The sequence below is a fragment of the Lytechinus variegatus genome, chromosome 1, assembly GCF_018143015.1.
Source record: "Lytechinus variegatus isolate NC3 chromosome 1, Lvar_3.0, whole genome shotgun sequence".
Taxonomy (NCBI): domain Eukaryota; kingdom Metazoa; phylum Echinodermata; class Echinoidea; order Temnopleuroida; family Toxopneustidae; genus Lytechinus; species Lytechinus variegatus.
In genome coordinates this window covers 14,052,629-14,063,359 of record NC_054740.1, presented here as the reverse complement: position 1 = coordinate 14,063,359, position 10,731 = coordinate 14,052,629, and the positions used below count along the sequence as shown (strand labels likewise).

General features: G+C 38.6%; 1 protein-coding gene across 1 annotated transcript; it reads left to right on the top strand.

Annotated features, from left to right (window-relative positions):
* The first annotated feature begins 2,646 nt into the window (after positions 1–2,646).
* Positions 2,647–10,150, top strand: LOC121406060 (alpha-N-acetylgalactosamine-specific lectin-like). The gene is made up of 3 exons (XM_041597072.1): positions 2,647–2,675; positions 8,938–9,260; positions 9,535–10,150. Exons 2-3 carry the CDS (start codon positions 8,985–8,987, stop codon positions 9,760–9,762), a joined length of 504 nt encoding a protein of 167 aa, XP_041453006.1. The 5' UTR covers positions 2,647–2,675; positions 8,938–8,984; the 3' UTR covers positions 9,763–10,150.
* Positions 10,151–10,731: the final 581 nt, after the last annotated feature.

The following is a 10,731-nucleotide window of genomic DNA, read 5'->3' as shown; positions in this document are numbered from 1 at the left end:
GCCTGAAAACGGGTTTCATAACATAATGTTATTCCTCATTTTTCTCTGGTTACTGTGGGAAAACTTCTTTTCTAGCCTTAGTAATATTTATATCATCATAACGCCAAAAGTATGTATTTCCTAAATGTCAGTGCTAAAATGTGGCACCTTTTAATCTGCTTAAGATCGCACTATTCTCACCAAAGCACAAGACGAGATTTTTTTTATATTTTTAAATCCAGAGTTCTGATTGGCTGATTAATGTTTTAAAATAGCAAGACATTGGAACTGACCATCGTGTAAACCGTTGAAATTTGGATGGATTGTGGTCTCTTTGACCAGAGTGCAGTACACTGATTTCAAATTGTTAGGGGGTGCTTGACCGGTGATTCTTACCATTTTTACAATATTTTTTAAATATATATATGAATATATATATATATATATATATATATATAGACGTAAAAGAATCCAGGCATTGACGCGAGACGTAGCTTTCAAGGAATCTTATTTAATGCTAGCTGGCCGAAAACTAAATGAGATAACTTGAAGGCTTCGTCTTGCGTCAATTCCCGGATTCTTTTACGCCTACAACATGACGCGCTGCAACACACGTTGTGCAAAGGCCCGGTGCAAAGTGCCCTTGACCTTTGACCCCATATTCCACCACAATTTAATTCAAATCCAGTACCATTTTGAAGCATTGATCTGCAAATTCATTAAGATCAAAGAATCATTATTTTGTGCAAACAAAAGAATGAAGTCTAAAAACAACATCTTTTTTGTCAGATGTAACTATTCATTTTAGCATGGTTTAGATTCATCTATATACATTACAAAAGTTTTAATAAATTTAAACACAGGACCTGTAGGAACGATTCGTTATCTTTACAAAGATACCAGCAGCATGAAATGAGATCAATATTCTGAGCAGCTCAGACCAAATCTAAGAGAGGTGTTTTTTGCATACCAAGCTCATTAAATATGCAGAACCTTTAAAGATTCTACTCATGCAGACAACTTGTATGAAAGAAGGCTACTTTTAAAGGACATGTCCAATGACCATGACGAATTTCCCCGTGCCTGATTGCCAGTTCTACCTCCTCCTTTAAAACCCTTTGCGCGCTGATTCGTACAATTACCTTCAATAATCATAATAATTAGATTTCTCCCCTACCTTCAAATTAGATAAACTAATGAAAGGCAATAGTTCTTGGATGACATCTATATAATGAGTATCAAAGGTGCAATATGGATATCTTGAATTAAAGAACTAGACATGGAAACAATTTTCATTATTATCCCCCCAAAATTAATTCAGCGTGCAAACAATATTGCAGGCCCTTGAAATAATAATGCTGCTGACAATATTGCACGATTTTGGTTTCGTACAATCACGGGACGATTTTCAGTTTGGGATTTTCTGTACACAAGGCATGAATGGGCTGCACATTCAGACCCTTATCTCGAGTGAAGGGTTTGCCCCGGGTTTACCCAGCAGACTAGGACAATGGCGGCACGAACTTAGTGCATGCGTCATTTGTCCGTACCATGATCCCGACTAGATTTACGAATAGTCACGACATGTTCACGCAGTATTTACGAATATTTCACGAACTGCCACCTTATTCACTTCACCACCATGACATGGAGGATAAAATCGGACTCAGTGATGAATTGTGATTTTCCGTGATAAACTGTGCATTTAAAGCCAGGCTGACACTTGCACGACTTTTGGCCACGATTTTGTCGTGGCAAGTCGTGCCATTTTGGGGCACGAACTGGGAGGCTCCCGCACTGTTTTACGACTTGTTCACGCATAGTTCACGACAAGTTTACGACGAGTTCACGAATAGTTCACGATTGCGTGCACGTCAGTGTTCACATTGACACGAACTGGCACGACGAGTTCACGCATAGTTTGCGCATAGTTTACGCACTTCCCGCATTGGCACGACGAGTTTGCGCAATTCGGACGGTGTCGTGCTGAACTATTCGTGAACACGACGTGAGCTGTTCGTGAACCATTCGTGACAGTCGTGGCGCGCACTGCCACGCACCGGCACGCATCCTCCCGCATCGTCCCGAAAAATTCACGACGAGTTCACGAACAGTTTGCGCATAGTTCACGACCCGGTCGCTTAATTTTGTCGTGACCAAAATTTTGAACATTTCAAAATTCTCGTCCCGACATGGCACGCAGTCACGACATGTCACGACGTGTTTACGCACACTTCACGCCAGTTCACGACTAGTTTGCGCACTGGCACGACTTGAGTCGTGCCAATGCGTGACACGAAATCGTGCAAGTGTCTCGAGCTCGGTTTCAACGCCCCATCGGATAAATCATTTTAATGTTTATCATCATTTGGCTTTGGTCATGTTGGTTATAACGGAATGCGTCGCACATTTCTGCCATACTAATTAATTACAAGTGATCATACAATTACACGTAAGTTTCCGGAAAGATTTATAGAAACAGAGCCCTCGGTCGATAACCCAATGCACTATGTATTTTGTCACTTGATTACAATGGATAATTATCTCATATCTTATCTTCATATTAATATTAATGAAAGACATCTGAATAAAGAAAACGTTTTCTCACAGGAGAGGAATATTGTCTTCATCAAAATCTATCCTTTCGTCATAATACTTCTGAAATTTTACCTATTCACTTCTCCTGGAGAATTGGTGTAAGTTTGAGTTGTCTTTTCTAAAACACTCTTTTTATATCTATAGAGATCTTGTTGTCTTGCAGTTTAACACCAGGTTTTGTTATGAATAGCAACCGTATGGCAACTGGCAAGTTGTTTTACCATTTAATTTTATTTCTTGACGTCAAGAAAATAGGGGTTCAAGAAATTTAACTATTCATATTGGGTACTGAATAATGTCAAAGCAACGGTTCATATTTCTATATATAAAAGAGTTTCATTTGTTGATGTCAAGATTTCTTATTCATTATTATACACACCAAGAAATTGGGGTTCAAATTTGAGACATAGGGGTTGGTACTATAGCAACTCCCCAAAGGGTGCAAATGAGTGCAATTATGCTAAATTATGCACATGTAATGGCGCTGTCACACCTTGGCGTTTTAGATAGCGTATGCCCGACGTATCAAAATTTCTCTAAAACGTCGGCATACGCTGAACTTTGATTTTTTTTCAACTCTGGGCGTATACTTAGCGTATTCATAACGAGTTGGACGTATACATAACGTATTAGTAACTTATATCGAACGCTTCGTTAACTTATAAGTAACGTATTCCAACGAATGCTTAGCGTATTGCTGGCGTAAACAACTTATGCCCTACGATAGCCTAACTTACGCATAGCGCGCGGCAGCGTATCGCTAACGAACACGTGTCTCTCGAATGGCATGGGCATCTGTTCACCATGAAGTCTTCATTAGTTCTGATGGGTTCCTCCTGTGAACCCCACCTTTATATACCAATTCCTATAAACGTTGTCAATACGCCATTATACGGTAGCTGTAAGTTATAAACACGTTCAGTAAGTTTTGTGGTCGTCCGGAGCACGTCTTCATACGTCAATATACGTTGGAGTTAAGTTACACATACGTTCAAAGCACGTTACTCATAGGTTAGAAGTAAGTTTTAGGGTACGCTGGACATTATCTCGACGTACATCGACTTATGAGTAACTTACAAGTAACGTGTGTCAACGTGTATCAACGATCGCGTAACTTGCCTACAACTTTTGGCCCGCGTATGCGGGACGTATGAGCCATACGCTGGCATACGTCGAAAAATTTTGTGCTTGCACAAAATTTTTCGACGACCTCGCCGTATGACGACGTATACCAGCGTGTTTTAGCGTACTCTTAACGTATGCAAAAGTTTTCCGTAACGTATTCGACGTACGCCAGCGTATTCGCCAAATTCCTCATACGTCGGGCATACGCTGTCTAAAACGCCAAGGTGTGACAGCGCCATAAGGGTGTAGTATCACTACATTAAGCACCCTATAGGATGCAGAGTTGACCGGTTGAACCATGTTCCTGAGGAACAAATTGAAACATTTTAATATTAAATATTATGCGCCTTGAAATTGTAAAAATTTGAGACTTTTAAGGCGCAAACGAGCATTATTGCGTGCATAATGAAAAGGTGCACATGTTTTCCACTTAGAGTGCAAGATTACACCCAAAAATATTAATACAGGTGTTTCATTCAGGATTCAAAAATTCCAAGTGCCGGTTAAAGCAACTATTTTTTGAGCGCCAAACTTGAGCAGTCATTAATTCTGATTTCGAACTCAAATGTGCAAGAATTCAGCGAAAAGGTAGTCTCGCTGTGCAGCCGAGACAGTAGCAAGTAGCTTATTTGCATAAAATTTAGCAAAGCTTATAGCACAATGTTATATACTGTCAATCTTTCTTCCCGATCTTTACTTTCAATTCTCGGCAGCCCGGTCGTGTTATTAAGTTATCTTTGTTTTCTAATTTTGCTTTTGACTAATTCCATTCAACATTCGTTTCCCGCTATTGTTTGCCATTTTGTCATCTTTTGATTTATTTCACATCATCATGATCATGCTATTGCATTACATAGGCCTGTTTCGGAATGATTTTTTTGTTCTTCCAGTCTGGTACATTCCGCCACTGGCGTATTAAAACTGGCGTATTAAACATTCCTTTCTCATTATTTTTTTCTTTTTTTTTTCTTTTCTCTTTTCCCTTTACTTTTCTCCTTTCCTTTTCCCCTTTCCTTCCCCTTTCCCTTTCTTTCTCCCCCCTTTTCTCTTTTTTTTATTTTCCCTGTGATATCCGCCTGTATACATTCGTAATTCCGAAGCTTCGTTATTCCGAAAGTTCGAATATTCCGAAGATTCGTTAATCCGAAAGCAAAATAAGGTTCGTTGTCCTGAAGGTTCGATAATCCGAAAACGAAATAAGGTTCGTTGTTCCGAAGGTTCGTTAATCTGTAAACGAAATAAGGTTCGTTGTTCCGAAGGTTCGTTTATCAGAAAAAAATAAGGTTCGTTGTTCCGAAGGTTCGTTAATCCGAAAACAAAATAAGGTTCGTTAATCCGAAAAATAAAAACCGAGAAAACAGAGGGAAGGCAAGTGTGGTGGTTGGGGGGGGGCACCACTGGCGTAAATCCGTGTTGACGGGTGGGGGGGTGACTGAAATATTTTGGCTTTTATTGCAATCATGTTTTTAGATGCAAGGAATTGTCATTGATTTGTCCACACTGGCGTTCCGTGTGTCACGGCATTGTGGGGGCACCAGTAATTTTTTTTTAATCACTGAGTGGGCACGCGAAGCGCGACCTGATTTCTTTTTATATTCACACCTAAAAAGGGACATTATAATCAAATTTATGTAATCATGATAGGTACCTGTCTTGCTAAACAATGCGAAAATTTCGTATATTTTGACCACAAACAGCGAGATTTTAAGGAATATATTTTAGGAATCCATTAAGAGTATGCATATCTCACCATAGTCATCTAATGCGAGTGCCAAGCGCTTGCTGATTTTATTAGAATTACATCTGAACACATGAAACACTCTTTGTAGTCATTGCAATCATGATTATCATACGCATCTCACCAATCAAATATTGCGAGCGCGAAGCGAGATGAAAATTTAGATAATTCAGACCTGAAGTGGGGCATTCTAAGGTTTCTTTGTAGGAATTAACTAGGACCATATAGGTATTTCATTAACCAAATGATGCGAGCGCGAAGTGCGAGCTGAAAATTTTTCATATTCAGATCAGAAGAAGGGACATTTTAAGGACTGATTTTAGGAATTCACGAAGAGCAGACATATCTCACCAATCCACGAATGCGAACGTAATCACGGACAGGAAATGTTTATATACGGAGACCTTAACATGGGGCAATCACTTTTTGAGTCATGTAAAAGAAGCATATGTCAATATATGATAACTCAAGTGCTAGAAAATATATTTGGTTTATACTGACTTGAAAACGTGATGTTTTAGTACAACAGGATTATATATCTTGTTAAACAGGCAATGCGAGCACCAGGAACAATGAAGACGTAGGCCCTGGTCAAATTATGTTTCATAAAGTTATGATAAAAATGTTTCTTATGTAATGTAACATAAATAATTTTAATATAACATTATAATGAATTATATATTCTTCTTTCCCACTATGTTTCTCTTCCTTTCTCCCTCATTTCTCCTTTTCCCCGTTTTTTTTTTTTGGGGGGGGCATGTGCCCCCCATGCCCCCCCCCCGGTAGTTACGCCACTGTATGTCCATATGGCAAATACCCCTCCGATATTGTTATCTTTTTTACCCCATGATGGTTTAATGGTTTTATTAGAGATTACATTCAAAATGTTTTGACATTCCATCTTAATCCCTCCCCTAAAACCCCAACATTGATGAATTGGAAGAAACGGGGTTTCTCTTCAATGTTGTAATAAGGACAAAAGTATTTTGTTTGCAAATGGTGAACTGGCTCTTTATTTGCATTTTATGATCCAAAGATATTGTTATATTTGTTGAGCGGTATTTTAGGAAGAATTTTCACCAACAAAACAATTATCTCTTGTGATTTTTTTTTCATTTCTTCCGTCAAAAGTGGGGGGATGTTTGTACAGGCCACCCCCCCCCCCCCCCTCCTCGAAAAGTGGGGGGATATATCCCCCCATCCCCCCTGGATTTACGCCAGTGGGGGCACCGTTACTGTTCAATTGTTTTGAGGATGGGAAGGCTAGGGCGGCCGAACGAAGTTTCGTTTATGGGGCAAAGTAAAAAATGACACTCGTACGTTAAAATGGGCACTTTGGTGATATTTTTACCATGAGACTATCATCTGCATGAAGTCATTACGTGTTTTATAGTAATTAAGTAGAGAAAGGCCTTTTAGAGGTGACTTCTGATTATGAAAAGATGTACATTTAGGCTTTATTTTTCGCGAGAGAGTATAATGAGCGAGCGATTCGGAAAAAAAATCAAAGCTGAAGCAAAACTCGTTTTGGGGGTCAATTACTCTTAAAATGGCATTATTGCGAGGTGTTGAGAGTGTGAATTACAAGCTCAAACTTTAGGGCATTTCAATAAGAAATGAAAAAAACAAAAATTACGAGCAGGTTTCTGTTATCATTAAAAAGATGTGGATCTCACCATGGACCCTAGGGTCCATGATTTAACTAAAGAATTTACACGAGAGCAAAGCGTGAGCATTAATATACTGACCAGAAAAGTACTTCATTTAGTGACATCTTTAGGACACATATTTCACCAATCAAATAATGCGAGTGCGGAGCGCGAGCTTAAAATTGTAATATTCCAGCCTAGAAATTAATATAAAATGTATAAGGCCTACTAGAAAAAGAGTAAATATTTTTTAATGGAATTTCTCATGTTGGAAAAAATAGCATTTCCCTGTTATTTCTTTTCTTTTTTTGCGGGGTGCAAGTTTCCCCTGCCGCCCCCCCCCCCCCCAGCGCATCCTACTTTCGCCAATAAGGGGGAGGGGCGAATTTTATTCACCAATGATTTCCCCGTTCGGCTGAAAGTTGTTTTTTTCTTTGAAAGGGTAGTCCTAACAGTCAATAATGAGTTTTATTCTTATAAAATAAAGTAAGTATTATTTAATAATATCATAAGCCTTTTTTTAATGATGCAAGCGGGAAGCGCTAGCTATAATTTGTTTAATATGATGGGCAATATGTTTGTAATCTTGAAAACAAGAAGCCTATGTAACAGGATAGCAACTGCGAGCAAGCCAATAAATAATGCCAAAAGAGGGTGCACTTATATGCCAAAACGGGCATTTTGGTGCAAACGGATATATTCACAATGGGATTATAATCTGTGTAAAGAAGTTGTGTGTTTTGTAGCAATTAAGCTGAGCAAATTTTGTTTTTAATTGATTTCTAATTGATAAGATATATATTTAGGTTTTATTTTTCGATAGCAAGTGTAGCGAGCAAGCGGTTTGGAAAAAATCAAATCTGAAATTGTAAAACTCACTTTTTGATCAATTATGGACCTAATTACTATAAAAGGCCATCCTTGTGAGATGTGAACGAATCACGAGCTCCAGCTTTTGGAAATTTCACGTAGGTCTAATAAAACATGATAAAATAATAATGATAACAATAATAATAATATTGGTATTATTTACCAACGGAAGCCACTTCAGTTCTGAAAACTGTTCTGCCATGCAGCGGGTGGCCCCTCGAGCTATGGTAGGAACAAAATGTGGCTGTGGAAGCTCGTCCTAAATCGGATATAATTATCGCTGTTACCATATAGTAGCAACCAGAATTTTGCGCACGAAACGCAGATTGAATGTTTCCGTCGCGGATGCGAAACGTAAACAAATTCTTATGTCACACAACTTGCATTGCAGGACAGTGTTTTGCGACGGGCCCAAAAGTCTCTTCCAAAATCAATCTACCGTCGTAAAGTTGCAAAGCGAAAAGTGAGATCTAACAATATATGCTACACTTTTAAAATGTTGGGCAACATATTATACTGTCCACTGTTTTGGGGTAATGTATATTTTTAAAAAGTATATATATATAACCTTGGCAATTATCATCTAATTGAGAAAATTGATTACCTGATTATCATTTGTTTGTATTCCCAAATATTGGGCAGATTTTAACCAATAGTTTTGTGGACAGTATGTTGCCCAGGGTTGGTTAAAAGTTGGGCATTTTTTTCAGTTGCCCAAATATTTTAAGACTGTATATATTGCAAATAATTTCCTTCTCCCGTCGACAATCCGTCAATATCAAATCATTATCAATCGATTTTTTTAATCCTTGATTAAAAGTTAAACAAATTAATTTGTTTAAAAAAATCTTTTCGAACTAAAAAAAAATGAAGAGACTGTACTTTCGTAAGGTATTTGAAAGATACCCCATGCGAAGATAAGTTATGTATTGTTGTGAGCCTGTTTCACCAGATTCGCGTATCTATTATAACCAACAGATAAAGTTGAGAAGACAAGTTAACCTGTCTGCAAAAGCTACCCTAAAATGGATTTTTTAAAGAAGGTATTTCTTATCCTAACCCTGACGACCTTCTTCATGTGGGTTTCTGAAGGCGAAGACTGCAGGAAATGCCCAGAATATTGGACGGAAATGGAAGGATACTGCTACCAGTACTTCGGCGGTAGACAGACGTTCGACGATGCGAACACCATCTGCCAGAGAACAGGGGCTCACCTAGTGAGCATTCGAGACCAGGAGGAAAACGAACTCATCTACCACCTTTGGAAAGGACTCGTAAAACACCCTACTGAAAAGGAGTCCGTACGTAAAATAAAAGTCCACAATTGGCGCTGCCCCTAAAGTTTATCGCTACATAAATGTTTATACCATCAAGGCAACCCCCCCCCCAAAAAAAAAAATGACAATCTGACAAGCGGGAAACGGGAATTTTTACCAGGAAATGAGGTCTGATCTCCGCCCCTTCTTGAACCATGGGATGTCAAGAGTGTACTGGTAAGGCGTGGGGGGGGGGGCATTTTTGAACAGGTTGATCTTAGTAATACATTTTTTTACTAGTTACCTATTCTTCTTACAGGCATACTGGATTGGTCTGCGTGATACCCATCAGGAATCCGACTTTCAATGGACAGACAATACCCCTTACACTTATTTCAATTGGGGGCCTGGTCAGCCCGACAACGCCGGCGGTGAGGACTGCGTTGAAGTCCGTAACGACGGTGGCAATGATGCCGAGCGAATGAGGTGGAATGACATGCAGTGCCAACACATCCGGGCCTTTTTCTGCCGCATGCCACTCCCATGAGTATTCAACATCAATGATTGCAATTAAATGATCGATGTCGGAATAGAGTATAATTTTCATCCGTGGGGGGGGGGGGTGGTTGCAATTTTTCTGAAGTGTTGCAGGAAATTTCTTAACTTGGCATAATCTTATGGACCTATTTAAAAGCTCTTTGGCGAACATGGCTAATATCGACCTCGAGCTATTTTTATGTCACATTTGATTTTATTTGTAAGGCGTGATATTCGGGAAATCATTTAAAGAACACACTTAACGGTAGTTGGAAATCAAATTCCAGGCCTATGATGAACGATCCTTCAAGCCCCATTCATGTGTTTAAAGGTCAAGTCCACCCCAGAGAAATGTTGATTTGAATAAATAGAGAAAAATCAAACTAGCATACTGCTGAAAATTCCATCAAAATTTGATGTAAAATGAGACAGTTATGACATTTTAAAGTTTCGCTTATTTTTCAAAAAACAGGGATATGCATAACGCACTGACATGCAAATGAGACAGACGATGATGTCCCCCACTCACTATTTCATTTTTTTTATTGTTTGAATTATAAAATATTTAATTTTTTACAGATTTGACAATAAGGACCAACTTGAATGAACCACACACACTAAGAAATTCTGATTCAATTTTACACCCCTAGGGTGTAAAACAGGCTTGTCCCGAAACTATATTGGATGACGTCGTCAGTCTTCTCATTTGCAAATCAACCAGGATATGAATATAACTGTTTTGTGAAATTAAGCGAAAGTTTAAAATGTCATAACTTTCTTATTGTACATCTGATTTCGATGAAATTTTCAGTGTCATGCCTATTGGATTTTTCTCTTCTTATTCAAATCAACTCTTTGTTGGGTTGTACTTGTCCTTTAAGTTTACTTAATATAAGGTTTTATCAAAATAACTTAATGTTGCGATTTGGCAGTACCTTCGGACGATTTCCAGGCTCCGTTTTTGGCAATTGGCTCAATA

Coding starts and splice junctions, on each gene's coding strand:
- LOC121406060 (XM_041597072.1), top strand. CDS start 8,985: ATGGATTTTTTAAAGAAGGTATTTCTTATCCTAACCCTGACGACCTTC. Junction 9,261..9,534: donor ACCCTACTGAAAAGGAGTCC/GTACGTAAAATA, acceptor TTCTTCTTACAG/GCATACTGGATTGGTCTGCG.